The 16,893-nt window shown below is 44.3% G+C and overlaps 1 protein-coding gene across 5 annotated transcripts in view; it reads left to right on the top strand.

Moving 5' to 3' along the window:
- Positions 1–15,174, top strand: part of SULF1 (sulfatase 1) — a 186,887-nt gene extending 171,713 nt beyond the window's left edge. For all 5 annotated transcript variants that reach the window (XM_075549592.1, XM_075549590.1, XM_075549594.1 and 2 more), the window contains 6 exons: positions 540–605; positions 2,279–2,451; positions 3,942–4,084; positions 4,182–4,305; positions 7,445–7,478; positions 14,294–15,174. In XM_075549592.1, coding sequence (XP_075405707.1) covers positions 540–605; positions 2,279–2,451; positions 3,942–4,084; positions 4,182–4,305; positions 7,445–7,478; positions 14,294–14,324 — 571 coding nt within the window. In that variant the 3' untranslated portion in view covers positions 14,325–15,174. The remainder of the gene's footprint in view (positions 1–539; positions 606–2,278; positions 2,452–3,941; positions 4,085–4,181; positions 4,306–7,444; positions 7,479–14,293) is intronic.
- Positions 15,175–16,893: the final 1,719 nt, after the last annotated feature.

Genomic DNA, 16,893 nt, shown 5'->3' with positions numbered 1-16,893 from the left:
CCTCATTGGTGGTTGTGTTTTGGCCTTTTGTCAGAAAGCAGGTCTCTGGAGGTGGATGGATTTTCTTCCAGGTTCTCTATTCTGTTCCACTGGTCTTTGTAGCTATCATTGTTCCATTATCAAGCTCATTTGACTATCATGACTGAGTAGTAGGTTTTAAGATCAGCTAGCACCACTTTTTTTGTTCTTTAGAAGTGCCTTTCTTATCCCGGATCTCTTTCCTCTCTGCGTAAGGCTGGTAATTCATATTTCCTTTTCTTTCAAGAATGAGCAGCAACTGGTTTTTAAGTGATTGTCACTAGGCTCGCTTAGTGATTTATCAGCATTGCCATATATTCCAACAACCTATTTAGATCGCATTAAATATACCATTAAACGATGCGGAACATCGAAAGGGAAAAATCCTAGCAAGCTAAAGTAGTCAACACCAAATAAATGTTTTCCTTGGATATAGCTTTTTATCTCTGTGGCAATGCTCAGATGAATTATTTGACAAATGAAAGGTTATGAAGATTCACTCTTTAATCCTTTGCCTGCAGCTATTACAATAAAGAGAAAGGTGTGAAAAGGGAAGAGAAATTGAAGAGTCATCTCCATCCATTCAAGTAAGTAACTCTCTGTCGTTCACATTTGCTGGGAGGTGAGGACGCCCATGGGAGGCCGGAGGAACGCTCGGGTTCTAACTGGTGTTGCTTTGGGAGTAGAGTAGAAGGGTAGACAGCTCAAGAAGGTGAAGAGAACCCCCCCCCCCCCCCCGAGGGATGGTGGTGATGCTTTTGCAGCTCCTTCGGGCAAAGTCACAGAGTTCTCCTTGGATTCTACGTATGCATTTCACCGCGTGCATGAAATGAGCATAGGCCTTTGTGCTGCTCTGGTACTCAGCAGGTTTCTAGGGAACTTCCAGATTTAAAAAGACTCGACGAAAGGGCTGGAAATTTAACACTCAGCCAGCGGCAGCTCCATGAATCCTAACTTTCTGATCCTGGTATGCACGGTGTTGCCACGAGTTGGAGCCAGTCCAGCAACAATAACAGATAAGCTGAACTGCTTTGTATTCCATGTAGATCAACCAAGAGATGTGGACTCTTGATTAGAGAAGGTTGTTGGGTTTTTTATTTTAACTTATAAAAAAAATCATTTTATTTGGGGGTCTCTTACAACTCTTACCACAATCCATACATGCATTCAATTTGTCAAGCACATTTGTACATTTGTTGCCATCATTTTAAAAAATATTTTCTTTCTACTTGAGCCCTTGGCATCAGCTCATTTTACCCCTCCCCTGCCCTTCCTCCCTCTTGAACCCTTGATAATTTTTATTTATATATATATTCATGTCTCACACTGACCACTGCCTCTCTTCACCCATTTTTCTGTTGTCCATCCCCCTGGGAGAGGGTTATATGTAGATCATTGTGATCAGTTCCCTCTTTCTCCTCCCACCTCTCCCTTCCCCTCCTGATATCACTACTCTCATTATTGGTCCTGAAGGGTCAATCTGTCCTGGATTCTCGGTGTTTTGAGCTCTTGTTTGTATCAGTATACATGTGATTAAAGCAGTTTTATAGAGCAGGGTGCAATCATGTAATTTCTAAAAGTTATAAGACGTCTACATATTTTTAAATAACTGTAAAATTTGCATATGAAAGGACTTTTGTATTTGAGTCCCTTTATGGAAAACTAAGATTTAATAAAGAAGAAAAAGGGAACACATTTTCACTCCTATGTTTGAAGAATTTATTTTAGAATTTTAGAAACCATCTAATCCAAGCTATCTAATCCAACCAATTTTGGGCCTTATGACTGATCAGAATCAAATCACTGGAAAGTTAGATTTGTTCAAGGGGTGTCATTAGTGGGATCCACCCACCTAGACATTTATTTCCATCCGTGCTTAAATGTAAGTAAGAGAGAAAATTGTCACCCTTTTGAAAGCTTAATGAGGTTCTAAGAGAGATGTCAGTTAATAAGGTTTTCTCACTCCTGCTGGAGCTTGGGTGTTCAGCAAGATTAGTAGTTCAAACCTCTCAGCTGGTCCTTGGGAGAAAGATGAGGCTTTCTGTTCTTGTAAAGATTTACAGCCTTGGAAACCAAAGGGCAGTTAGACTCTGTCCTGTCCGGTCACTAGGAGTCGGAACTAACTGTGGAGTCTGGGTATTAATCATCATGAATCCAAATACGTGTGTGAGATTGATAGCCACAGTCTTAGTGTCAACTAAGAAAGTACCTCCTGACCATTTAAAAAAAGAGAAAAACAAAAATCTCTTCTCTGGAAAAGGGAGGCCGCTCAAGAAGTCGACGGTAAGCTCCAGCTTTTCAAGGAGAACCGCCGGAGGAAAAAGGAGAGGAAGGGGAAGAGACGCCAGCGGAAAGGGGATGAGTGCAGCCTTCCGGGCCTCACCTGCTTCACACACGACAACAACCACTGGCAGACGGCCCCCTTCTGGAACTGTAAGTTGTTCCCGCTCAACGCCACAAGTTCAGTGGTATAAACCCTGGGATCTAGAAAGCTTCCAGGGGAAAGCATTCTATTACGATTTATGCTAGCAAATCCTGGCGCTTTGCCCCAGATTCCCTTTTTCTTCAGAATTTCTTTTGTTTGAAAGGACAGCCATCTCCCGATGCTGTTCCACCGAGTGCCCAGCCCCCGGCAGAGTTCCTACTCTGAGATGTTGCCCACATCTACTAGATGACCAAATCTTCCCCAAGTATATTTTGTCTCTGCTTTAAGTCAAGTGCATACTCTAAATGCAATAGAATAAAGGAGGAAAGGTCTAGAAATCTATTTCTGAAACATGAGCTGCTGGAAATCCCATGGCGCAGGGTTCGATTCTGATACCCACACGGCTTCCCTGAGTCAGAGTTGACTCGATGACAATAGATTGATTGGTTGGTTTTTGCTACATTAAAGAGCAACATGTTTAAGCTAGCTGCCCCTCTCACCCCCACCCGGGGTCTCTGCCTCTGGGAGGTCTTCTTCCCATGTCATATACTGCAGCCATTCGGCTTCTCTCTATACTTCAAGCATCTCATGTTCCTTCCCACCTCAGAGTTTGTCATGTGCTGTTCTCTCTGCCTGGAAGACTGTTGCCCCTACACTCGCATGCAACCCTACGCCTATCAAAGATTTAAACCCACCTATTTCCACTTGAAATTCAACGACATCACTCTCACTGCCATCTGCACCCCTGTTGATTTCCCTGCCCCCTCTGGTGTGCCTTTAGCATGCTCTACTTTTGCTCCATAGAATTTGCCACACTTTATTTTAGCTAAACATCTGTCTTCCCTAAGTTTCTCAAGGTAAGGGACCATGTCTCTGTGATGCTATGTCCGTGGCACACAGTGACGCGCAATAATGATTATCCAATGAACACGGAAAAGCACACTGCTCTGTTAAGCAATGTACCTTTGTGGGGTGCTAACGATGTTCAGGGTCACAGCCCAGCTCATGTCATAGTGTTGCAGACAGCCCATGACAAGTATAGATTGACATGTACCTCGCTGTGCTCAAGCCTTCTCTATTCCACTCCACGCTGGGATCCCCTGTCTTTCTGTGTTCCAGGCGTGACACACAATCATCTTGCTTTTTTCAACATGGAGACAGAGCCATTAGTAGACGTCCCAGTGTGTTTCTCCCTGTGCTGCGCTCACTCGCCCCGCTCTGGAGACCATTCCAGAGAGAGCTCACTTCACCTTCACCACCTGATCCCTGTCATGGTCACCGTTCTACCCCCATTTTTACCTAACCCCCATTTTTCATAACAAATCTGTGTTGAGAGGGATTAAGGTTATAGACATCTTTAACATTGAATCGTGTTATTTATAAGAAAGAAATTACCTGCCTTACAGTTTGAGAATGATAATGAAATATTGGAGTTGAGAGCCTACCTACCTTTGTGCTTTCATTCTTGTTTTCATTGTGTTTTTCTTTTTCCCCATAGTGGGCTCTTTTTGTGCCTGCACGAGTTCTAACAATAACACCTACTGGTGTTTGCGTACAGTTAATGAGACGCATAATTTTCTTTTCTGCGAGTTTGCTACTGGCTTTTTGGAGTATTTTGATATGAACACAGATCCTTACCAGGTAAGACAATATGTTTTCATATTTTTTCGGGGGGGAATTGTTAGAAGTAGGATAACCTAGACATGATCTTAAATGATTTTTCTAACGTCACCTGCAGCTCACAAATACAGTCCACACGGTAGAACGGGGCATTCTGAACCAGCTACACGTACAGTTGATGGAGCTGAGAAGCTGTCAAGGTTACAAGCAGTGCAACCCAAGACCTAAAAGCCTTGAAGTTGGTAAGAGAGAGAGAAAAAAACTTATTTGGTTCTACAGAACCTGTAAAAATTCCTAATGTTACCCAGTTTTCTGCCTTCAAAACATATGTATAGAAAAATATAGTTTGGAATACTTACTGAGGAACTTCTCCTGGTGCTTCCAAACATCTTTTTAATCTCCAAGGTCAGCTCCAGATGTGCGATGATGAATATAAATGTGCCGAAAGATTTGAGGAGCCTTTCCTTCCAGTGTCACAGATCTTTTCTATTAGTAAGCCATACTTCTGGAGAGCAGCAGCTACGGGAGATGTAAGGAACACGCTGGGCTTTGTTGTCCACAGTCAAATGCAGGCTAGGTCAAACAGGATAGCCTCCTTTTTAAATTTATTTTTTAAATCTTATTATTTTTAAGATAAATCATTTTATTGGGGGCTCTTAAATCTCTTATAATAATCCATATATCCATTGTGTCAAGCATGTTTGTACTTATGTTGCCATAATCCTTTTCAAACATTTTCTTTCTACTTGAGCCCTTGGTATCAGCAACTCTTCTTTCTCTCCCTCGCTCCCTCCCTTGGGAGCCCTTGATAAATTATAAATGGTTATTATTTTCATATCTTATACTGACCGCTGTCCTCCCTCACTCATATTTCTGTTGTTCATCCCCCTGGGGGTGGGGAGGGGTGTTATACATCAATCCTTGCAATCAGTTCCCCTCTATCTGCCCCCCTCCCCTTCTTTCTACTTTCATGGTATTGCAACTCCCCTTCCTGTTCCCGGGGCAGTCATCTGTCCTGGATTCTGTGTGTCGAGCTCTTATCTGTACCACTGTACATGTACCGGTCTAGCCGGGTTTGTAAGGTTAAACTAAGGTTATGACAGTGGGGGAAGGGCATTAAAAAACTGGAGGAATGTTGTGTGTTTCATCGGTGGATAGCTTCTTTTCAAAAGGACCTGGGACAGAAACAAGATGCCGTATTTCTGTTGATCCATTTTGAGAGCTCCCCCGATTGAGCCCCTGCCTGTGGCCCAGTGATGTAGAGTCCCTTGTCCAGTGTCCCCCACAGCTCTGTAAGAGTTCAAGGCTTCCATGTGGGTGGCTTCAAAGAAGAGAGATATTCAAGCAGCTTATTCACTTGAAATCTAAAAGGGTAGAGGGACCAGTGTATAATCAACCAGCTGTTCGCTCCCTGGTCTGAGTGTGAAACTCACCACCTTTTTCTCCTTTGGTTCATGGGGATGCCTGTCTCTTCACTATCCTTCCAGCTTTTTCTTGATAACTCAAAGAAGCCAAGCCAAACTCAATGCCATCGAGTCAATTCTGACTCATGGCGACCCTATAGCACAGAGTAAAACTGCCCTGTGGGTTTCTGAGACTGTACATTTAAAAAAATCATTTTATTGGGGGCTCATACCAATCTTATTGCAATCTATATGTACATCAATCGTATAACACACATTTGTACATTCATTACCCTCATCATTCTCAAAACATTTGCTCTCACTGAAGACAAATGGGTACATAAGCAAATATGGTGAAGAAAGCTGATGGTGCCCGGCTATCAAAAGATATAGCATCTGGGGTCTTAAAGGCTTGAAGGTAAACAAGTGGCTATCTAGCTGAGAAGCAACAAAGCCCACATGGAAGAAGCACACCAGCCTGTGTGATTATGAGGTACTAAAGGGATCAGTTATCAGGCATCAAAGAACAAAGATCATATTTTTTTTGAGCATATAAAGCCTCATCTTTCTCCTGTGGAACAATTGGTGGGTTCAAACTACTGACCTAGAAGTTAGCAGCCCAATGTGTAACTCGCTATGGTGCCCTGGCACTGCCTCCTACTGTCTGTAAACTTGTGGTTACTGGCTTTCCTTAGAAGGAAGAAGAAAGAGCTGAAGCTGAAGCAGGCATTCACATCAACAAGTCATGTCAACCCCAAAGGGTGAAGAATGAGATTTGCTGGCATTCAGGAGAAGTCCCCAGGAGTCCTCAGTTGTGTGGCTGGATTTTACCAGTCTGTGCTCTGTGGGTTACATCCAGTGCTGGCATCTCTAGCAATAAAGGAGGCTGTCCCCTAGGTCATGTGGTCTGTAGAATTGAGGCTTTCTTCCCCCATTGATCAGCATCACCACCCACATTTCTCACAGTGTGACCTCATGAAAGCTGCAGCAAGAGCACTCAGTCTCAGCCAAGGCTCAACAGCTCTCTGCTGACATCTTAGAGCAATCAGTGGCCCGCCAAGAGAGAACTGGGCTTGAAAGACAGGGCTAGTTATTGGACTTATTTAGCTCCCTTCTTTTACAACACCTTCCGTATCTGTTATCTTTTCTTCTACCTGGAATGTAAACAAGATATAAGGGGGATTTGAAATATTGTACCTGGATAGTTTTCCTCAGAAGAACATAGACTTCTCCTTTTTTTTTTTGTTTCTGAGCATAGGGTGATGACAAAATCATTCTACTTAGTGAAATCTAACCAATTCTCTCTCTTTAAATCATTTTTTTGGGGGGTGGCGGGCTCATACAACTCTTATCACATCCATCCATCCATTGTGCCAAGTCCAATTTTCTTAATGATGAAAAATCCACCTCCATTTTGTCACCATCCAGACTACCACTAGAGGATATGCTTATTCTTTCCTTTCCTTTTTTCCTTTAGATATGAAATGATAATAGCAGTATATAATTGATCAAGGATTTATGAGGATGGTAGGGTGGTAGAGGGAGGAAAAAAGCTGATACTAAGGGGTCAAGTAGGAAATTTTTGGAAATGATGATGGCAACATATGTACAAATACGCTTGATACAATTGATGTATGGAATGCTATGAGCTGTAAGAGCCCCCAATAAAATGATCTTTTTTAAAAATTAGCCACAATTAAACTTTTACTTGGAATGCCATAGTCTTCTGGAAATCAGCTGCCCTCCTTCACCCCCACCCATTTTTTTATATAAATGCTTAGAGTTTTTATCTTCCACCCTTTTTCATTAATTACTTTTTATCCTCATTTTGAACCTGTGCACGACCAGTGCTCTGCCTGTATTGAACACCATGTATGGATTTCTTTCTAGGATTTAGATGTTGTACATGGGAAGCAACATTGTGAATGCTTTCATGGGCCCTGAAGCTAACGTGAATTATTGTACTTTTCTTTATCAGGAAATAAAGAAGGAGGAAGCTATGACCTACACAGGTATTCACACTTTTTTATTCTCCTTGACAACTTCCTTCCCTATAATTGCATGAGTCAGCCATCATTTCAACCAACGTCTGTCCTTTATCAGGTGGCACAGAACGTAACTTGGGGTGCATGCCTGTCTAACCGCAGTCTCCACCAAATGTCACTGCCTTTAGGTCTGGTTTGGGGTTCTCAATTCAGCTCACTGTCTCACAATGTGTCCTAGAACATTCACTCACTCCCATGCTTCTTTCTGTTGGAGGATGCTTGTAAGCATGGGATGATGTAAAAGGGTGGGAGTGGGGACATAATACAACGTCGTGGGAGCCCTGGGAGGGGAGCTTTGGGAGCTCTACAATTTCCCTCCATGTAATGCTTGCACCTTGATTTGATGAGGAGGCTAGATGGAAACTAGCTGGAGATTTTTATAATTGACCAGAGATTACAAATGGAGTAAGGGAATTTTAAGAGGATGCTTCAGCAGAAATTAAAGGAAAGAAAAGAAACTTCTTAAGCCTGATAAGCACTGGTGATGTGAGTCTATAAGTGAGGAGAACATTCTGGATGTTGGAGACAAATATGTGGATCTAGATGCTCAAAAAGGTCTCGCATAGCATCGATGCCACTGGAATAATGCCCAAGACAGTAGTGCCAGTCTCGACACACCGACACTCATTACATACCTCTCCCAAACCCTCTTTACTTACTGGTCATCTTGCATGGTTGTTGTTGATTGCCATTGAATCAGTTCCAAATCATGGTGATCTCAGATTCAATCAAACAAAATATTGCCTGGTCCTTTACCATGGTTTTGTGATCATAGATACAACTCAAGTCTGTTGCTGTACTACTGTGTACTATGGCTGTCTCCCAACTTGTCTCTTGGATAATATTGTCTTGGGATCCATAGGCTTTCCAGTCAATAACTCTCTGAAGTAGATCACTAGGCCTTTCTTCCTGGTCTGCCTTCATCTGGCAACCCTGCTGAAACCTGGCCATCATGGAGGACCCCACTGGCCTTTGTAATAAAGGCAGAATAGCTTTCAACAGCATAGCAACATGCCGTGCAAGCCCCTGCTCTACAACAAACCAGAAGACAGGTCACTTGGCAGTGGGAGACCTTTCTGAATTTCCACGAAAAGCCCAGACCTTAGGGACTTCAGGGGCACACATTGGGTGGCAGATGGCGTAGGACAGCTGTGGGAATTCTGAAGCCGCACATGAGCCAGCACCCATTTAAGTTCATGAACCCACCTGAGAGAAAAGTCCCCATCAAAGAGTGGAGTTCCTCGGCTCCATTACATGTGAATATCTCCAGAGCTACAAATGTTATTGCTGCTTCAGGCTTCTGTCTACCTCCTCCCCTGTCTCAGATTCCACCTTTTAGAGGGCGGCTCTTTATACCAGCTAGGAGTTAAGTGGCAAATAGAAAAGGGAGTAGGGAAGATGCAAACAACCAAGGAAAACAAAGGAAGTGGACTTAACTTTAAAAAGAAAAACCAAAACTTTCCATTATGCATTGGGTGAAGACGTGTGGAGCGGATTGTCAGTTTTCCAGGAAATGGTTCAAACACATTTTGTTTCATCTCATTGATTGCGATCCCCTCCATGTGACACCACTTAACCTACCTCCTCCCTGTGTTTCTTGTTTCCATTCCTCCTTATTTCCCTAAGCCTTCTGAGCTTTGTCCTCTGTATGTGCTGCTGTTTTGATCTCAAATGGCTGCTGGTCTATGGGGTGTGTCCCTCACTAGTGTTGCTTTATACCTATAAACCTATCGCTTGCCCCAAAAATTGAGCCGCAGGAGTGAGTTCCATTCCAGACTGAAAGAAGTATCTAAGGACATAGTCCTGGGGGCCCATCAGTCTCTATCCAACCAGTCAGCCTGCCCTTTCCTGTGATTTTGAGTTTTGTTCCACATTTTTCTCCTACCCTATTCTGAAACTTCAACTATCATCCCTTTCAGAACAGTTGGTAATGGTGCTGGCACCTGGAAGAAATTGATCATTTATCAATCTCATCTTTTTATTGCCTTTCTGACTCTTTCCTTTCCTCTTTCTGATCCACACCGACCATGCTCCTCTTTGTACATGACGTCGGCTACGGAGCCTGCTCTTATGCTGGTCTACACCAGGGTAGGGACTGATGGGTAGCATGGTCCATGCATCAGGACTAATTTGCCTATTTCCCGGGAGGCACATTAAGAAATGTCTAAAGTGGAATATTTTAAATGGACCTAGCACTCAATATTGACTTGACCTTTCTTTTATGATGCACTCAATTTTTATACATAGAGAGTTTTCCATCTGGCCTGAAAGCATCTGCCAAAATAGAAGTAAAAGGGGAGTTTAAGCGCAGGGTACTTAGGACATAAGCCTAGTCAGAGCTGAGTCAGAGGGATCCTCTCCATGAACCATCACTGGACAACCTTGAGATGAAGTGTTTTTAACTGAACTTCAGGAGCCATGAAACCACAAACACTTGGGCTCCTGCCACCACCACTAGGCAAGTGAAACCAGTCCATCATTCATCGTTTCTGAGGTCATTTAGACCCAGCCTTAGTCACGGAAAGATAATTACTGATGTAACTCCCCTCTCCAGTAGTGACTGTCTCCCTCTCCCCATCCCCCTCCCCAAACACACAGCCATCCTAAATTCCTCACCAAAGAGCAAGTCTAAGGATCCCATCTGGCATTTTCAGGCCATCTCATAATCCAGAAGGAAGCCATTGTTTATTTGGCAACCACGTCACAAGCAGGAATACATACTTGGTGGCCTCCTGAACACCCAAATGCAATGTCTAATGACCTTATCCAGTCGTGGAATCATGTGGGAATCGAAAGGGAGCAGATCTAGAACAATCTCTTTTATATGTTATATGTTGAACTAACTGCTGAAAATACTTGCCATCTCCCTTCTGGGGTTGGCCAAGCAAAGCCCTCTCCATTTCTGTTGTCACCTAAGGGAGTTTAGAAAACGCAACTTTTAAAGATTGTTATAGGAAAGCTAACTAATATGAGTTTTCCATCATGATATTTGAACACAAAGACCTTGAGAGAAATGAGAACAACCAAACCAAAGAATGTGACGTTTGGACACTTAACAGAACCTTGATTTTCATACCACCGATGATGTGCTGTGCTTTGTTTTTGAACTGCTTTCTTCTTCATGGAGTTTCCAGAAATTCATCTTTGACTGGCCAAGAAGGTTTTTAAGAAGCAAGCGAGTCCCTGTTCAAGTCCTGACTGTGTTTTTGCCTCGGCGTCTGCACAGGCGGGGCAGCTGGAATCCCTGTGCTTACGCACACTGGTCACTTTCCAGCTAGGGCAGGCTCAGAAGCAAAGCACAGCGCAGACATCATTTTGGCTAGAGTTGAAAGCAATCCTTTCTGTGTTGCAAGTTATTTTCCCCTTGCGTTTGAAAGCTAATGTTCCTGCCTTTGATGTCCAACAGGAGCTCCTGGCTACATGGCTGTGTGTCCAGTCACTGGGTGGAGTCGCAGTGGCAGCCTGCAGCCAACACGACTGTTTATTTTTCACCCTTTTGCTCTAAGCTCTACCAGCCATCGGACCATGCGTCTTTGCCATATTGCTTTCACTGTGTTGACTCAGCTCTCCCTATAGCAGCAGTGTCTGTGGAGACAGACATAGGGGACCTACCTGGATGTTAGTGGCCCTACCACACTGTGGTTATGAGTGTGGGTACTGGAGGCAGATTGCTATGGTTCAAATCCCATCCTTGCTGTTGAGCCTGCTTAGACAGCCTGGCACGTAGCAAGCCCAGTGATTAGTATTACTAGTAAAGTACAACACAGCAAGCAGAACATTTGAATGAGTGCCACCGTGTGTGAAAGAATAAAAGAACAAGCGCATCATTGCAGAGATTGTCACTCTGTTGAATAAAGAAAATAAACGGAGATATTCATCAGCCCGCCACTATTCCCGTTGTCATGCAAGGGCACGCTAGAGTTAGGCAGACAAGCTGATGCGCTGAGCTGCCCACGCATCTTGAGATGAGAAGAAAAAACTGACTTCGCTTCCCAATGCTCGGTTGTTCTTAAGGAAGAGTTCTTTATTCTCTGTTATACCTCAGGGGCTCCTTGTTCGTTTCAAGTTGCCTTGCCAACACTACTGGATTTTTCTATCAAATGTGTTCTCCCAAGAGATGAGTCAGAGGCAGGGTTGAGACAAGATGAGCCTCTTGTAGGGATGAACGGCCCTAGGGTTGGGTTGGTAGGATCTGAGATCAGGTCCAGGACACACAGTTGTGGGTGGCACCCTGCGCCCTGAGCTGCAAGTAGGTACTAAACGCAGCTGTAACTCTGCCAAATAAACCGTGTGCTTCCTCACTCACAGTGACTCTCCTGGGCAGGGTGAGAGGCAGAGCGTAGGTTAGCCTAAGGCCCCAGAAAATGCCCACAACCTTCTCCTTTCCCATTCCATTCCAAGGCCTCATTTCTTTTCCCATAGAGCAGTGTGCTTCTCAACCTTCCTAACTCTTGAATACAGCGCCTCGTGTTGTGGTGGTGACCCCCGCCATAAAATTACCTTTGTTGCTACTTCATCGCTGTCATTCTGCTACGGTTATGAATCGGGCGACCCCTGTGAAAGGGCCGTTTGACCCCCAGGGTGAGAACTGATGCCCTAGAAGAAGGGACCACTGTGTAGTTAGCTTTTTTAATGCCCTACTTTGCCTGTTTTCTTATTTAGCCTTTTATTTTTATTTATTTTATCTAGGTGGCCATTTTTAATGCCATTCTTCGACTCCTAAATGTTGCTTATGGGATAGTCAATGAATTTTTTCTGTCAGTTTTCTTCTCCCACCGTTACCTCCTTTCTACTTCATCCTGTAAAATGCACGCTTTATCGGTCCATCTTTGTTACCTGGAACGCTCACCATTATTTCTTTGGGTGGAGCTTCCCTAGTCGTTTCCTCGAGAGTGGAACCCAGCCTCCGGGATTCCCAAGAAGCCCTCACGGGCACAGTGTTCCTTGCAGCCCCACAAGTCTAGATGTTTTCAATGACCTCTACTTGAAAGAGAATTGGCTGGAAATCCAGTTGTACTTTCCTTTCTGATTTCAGCTGTATTTTCGCAGCCTCGGATGCTTGAGTGAGGACATTTAATTTCATTAAGAGAGTGCTTTGTGGTTTTCTTCATGCTCCGATTTCTTCTGACTGGGACATTTGAACAGCGGTGGATTTTGATATTCTCTCTCTCTGCTTTCTTTTGCAGCAATTTTGGAAAGATTTAGGCTCTGTTCACTAATTGCATGCATTTGGAGTATGTACAAAACTCCTAGTTTAAAACCTTCTCTCCTATTGGTAGAACAAGCATAATTTATTTTTATTTCATTAGATGAGGTTATGGGTCCTCCAATACTCATTTTCTTCTCTCTCTCTCTCTCTCTCTCTCTCTCTCTCTCTCTCTCTCTCTCTCTCTCTCTCTCTCTCTCCCTTACTGGCCCTGAAGCGTCTCCCTTTCCTTCTCCCTTTACCATCCAATTCCCCACTGTGCTTCTCCTGTCCTCTCTAGCCTCCCGCGCCGAGGCAGTGTCTTTCAATGGCCAGGGCTGAGAATCACCAGACGCTTTTCCACGCTCTATTCCCACGGCAGCCATTATTTCCAGCAGTGATCTCAAATCCAATTTCAGCATCATCCTCACCTCCCTCTTCTTTCTTCCGTTTTCCAAGAGCTTGTGGCTGGAAGTGTCAGACGGAGCTCAGCGGGGGGTCAGTACTGACTTTCTTCACCTGCGGGTGATTTGACGGTTAGCTCTGTCTGTCTGTCTTCTAGCTGTGCTGAAAGTGTGAGTTTTATGTAGTCTTAGTTACTCTTCTGGCAGACCATGAACATGTTACTGCAGGCAGCTAGGCCCCGTCTTTCTGATCCCTGAGCACAAGCCTTGTTTTCTGCAAGAATGTGGTGGACGTGATGCTGCCAAGGTTGAGGGTGATTTGCAATATGGAAAAACTACTCAGTGATGGAGTTCTCTGGAGAAAGCAAGTCGTCTTCCTACTCTTGGTAACAGTTACAGTGTTGGAAACTCACGGGGCAGGTCTACCCTGTCCTGTAAGGGTCGCTATCAGTCAGCATTGACTAGATGGCTGTGAGGCTTTTTTGAGTGTTTGTTTCTTTGGGGTTATGGACGTCTTATGATAAAAATTTTACCAAAGAAACAGATCCGAGCATTTGAACTGAAGAGTGGAAACATGCGCAACTTTGTTTGATTCCAAAGAGGGCCGGTGAAATGTCGCAGACCAACATCCTCCCATGCACGTGACATTGAAGCACTCTCAAACCCAGGGTGGGACTGCACTCCAGGATTTTACGGCTGTGACCTTCTGGGAGCAGAGCACCAGCTCGGGTTCTCCCAGGCGTCTCTGGGGGTGGTTGGGGCCACTCGGGGGCTCCATGGCTCACCTCGTGACCCTCTACGTGGTAACAATGTCCTCAAAGAGCACACCCCGTATCTGACAGATGGGGACCAGGACTCAGAGAGACGCACTCACAGGATCTCTGGGTGACAGCACTGGCTTGAGGTCAGGCCCAAGTGAACACTAGTTTGGGGGCTGGCGGTCCAGCCCCGTTTCCAGCACCAACCATGCTTAGCGATAGAAGTTTCCACTCAGTTGACGCCTTCTTCAAAGTTGGACTGTTTAAACGCCAGTGTAGCCTAAGCCACTTCTTGAGAACGGATTGCTCTCGTTTGGGGAGGGAGCGATGCCTGCCCGCCTGTGCCATAGTTTGACTTGACTCAATCTAGAAAAACCAGGTAAGTTGGGAGTGTTTCCTGCACTAACACACCTGTGCTTATCTGTGTTTCCACAGAGGACAGTTATGGGAAGGCTGGGAAGGCTAACATGGCCAGTCCCGTGGCAGAAATCGACTGGCATGGCCTGGGAGATCTCTACGGTGTGAACGAAATCGCCTACGAGTACAGACGAAACGATAGACTTCCTCTGGGGGGCTGGACTCTTACTTGAAGGATGTAGATAGAATATTTGCACTGCTGAACAGTCACCACGAGCAAAATTAAGCAGATCCGAATAAGGCTGTCCCAAGGGATGGATTCCTGGCCGTATTTCCTACGCCTCCCCTGCCAGTGGAGATGCCCGCTGCTGAGGCAGACAAAGACCTGTGGGCGGGGACGCTCCGCACCCGACGTGGCCAGCCCACCTTGGAACCCTGCATTCGAACCGACCAACATTCAAGCCACAGAGCACACTTGAATGGAATATCAGCATTGCAGAAGTACATCGCTGGACTTCTGACACTGGAAAAGCCCGGAAACTGCCAAAGGGCTGGGGCACAAAGACATCGGTCGTGTGACAGCGATGTCAGTGGCAACAGCCTGGCAGAGCTGGCACGCCAGCAGAGCCCTGGTCTGCAGCCCATGGACAGGTGTCCGCAAACATTTCACCAGGGCAGTGGTTTGGGAGGAGATGTTTTGAAGACCAACTCTTAACTTCCTGCGTGTTCTGATGGAGCCTTTGTTCATTCGATGACCAGTGTATTCCCGAGCAGCCCCTACAAACTCCAGCACCGTAGAAAGGAGGTCACCCCCAGTGCGGGAGAATCACAACAGGGAGAGAGCTCACAGGATCTAGAAGACAGTGCCTCCCCACGACTCCCCTCCGATTAGATGGAATTATTACCCCATACACAGTATTTTTTTAACTTATTAGTCAACTAATAAATAGCTACCAACATTCCAAGCAGTCCTAGACACATTTGTGCAGTAGAAATTCATTAGTGTACACGTGAGTGACCTGTACACAGCGATTGGTATTTTCAGTAGGGAGGGGTGTCTTGCTTTGTCTGGTTTAGTTTGGTACTTAAACAGTGTTATCTAGGGAAAGTGCTAGGGACATGCATATAGACATGTTACCTGCTCAGGATGGCTAGAAGCAGGACTGACATTTCTAAAACTTGACACCATCAGCGAATCTTCCGACACACCTACACCACCTGCCTGATGTAGTTTAGACTCATTTTTAACCACTGGAATTTTTCAATGCCATCATTTTGGGTTTCGTGACTTTGCACTTTGATGTCTGAACGCCATGTTTATTTGGTTGGTCTTACTGTTTCTTTCCAGGCTTGTCACAATCTCACTGGCTGTTCTCAATGTGACGCAGCACAATGGGCCTCCAAGGATGGGCCCCATCTCATTTGACGTAACTCTTTTGTCTGGAAATATTGCATGTTCTTGGCCTCAACTTGCTAAAATGAATTAGCTGGAGGGCATGGCCAATGAGGTTGGCAGGAAAAGTCAAGGAGTAAGCCAAACTGAGATTGCCTGAGCTCCCTGTGCCTAACCTCCAGGTAGTCCTTAGTTCTGTAAGATTGCTAAGTTTCTTACTTTATTGACAGGATAAAAGGACCAGAGGCCCTTTATCTTTTTCATCGTGATTTTGCTTTTGTGACATGGGTATTCATCGTAAGTGTGCAGAAAATGTGCTTAGGTGTGCATTTATCCAAGGGCAGTGTTATTCCATACACTAAACTCGTGGCTGTTTCATTCAAACCCACCGTATGTGAGCTTCCTATCATCAACGTGACGCTATATGATTATGTTTAAGGCCATTGTCAAGTTCTGGTGTTTTTAAAGGCATATTTCAAAATTCTGAAAATCTGTGTTCTTGAAAACATGCTTGTTTTGTTGTATTCGATTTTTAAATACCAGCAAAATGATTACCTCATTGAGAGAGTTATCAGTATCCTAATCAGCTTTCCAAGAAGGTTCACACTTGGTGTTTTGCCTTTTGTTTTGCTTTGCTTCATAGTGATTTTCTTTTCATTCAGATGCATAGGTAATTATGTCTCCATTAAGTGCTTAAGGTAACCTCTTTTTAAAAATTAATTTGTTATAGTCAAATCTTTGATAACTTTAAGAAAGTCTTTATCATAGACCATGTACATATTTGAAATTAACTCGTTGTTTAATGGATGTGTGTCATCAGCTGAATGACAGATCAACATATTTATGATCATGAGTGATGTTCTTTATAAAAAGAGTTCAAGTTACTAGGAAGCATACGGGGGTTGTAATCTTGTATAATACTCAGTGATACTTTTATAGAACAATTCTGGCTTCAGGCAAGTCTAGAAGCAATATTGCTTGAAATAAAAGGTGTTTAAACTTAATTTGTTTGAGAAGTCAACTTAAACACGTCTCTGTGTTACACCCCTTTCTTGCGAGTGAAACTGACGCTGGCTCTGTTTATACAAATGAGTCTTACCTATGGTCCCAACATTGATCAGTGTTACATTGCATTTAAACCCACTAACGTTGAGCTGATAGCAACTCATACACTCCCACTGCTGTTGAGTCAATTCCAACTGGTCATGACTCTAACGAGACTGTAAATCTTTATGGAAGCATGTTGTCTCATCTTTTTCCTGCAGTGACTGGTGGGTTTGAACTG

The sequence above is a fragment of the Tenrec ecaudatus genome, chromosome 5, assembly GCF_050624435.1.
Source record: "Tenrec ecaudatus isolate mTenEca1 chromosome 5, mTenEca1.hap1, whole genome shotgun sequence".
Classification (NCBI taxonomy): Eukaryota; Metazoa; Chordata; class Mammalia; order Afrosoricida; family Tenrecidae; genus Tenrec; species Tenrec ecaudatus.
This window is presented reverse-complemented; position numbering and strand designations above follow the sequence as displayed.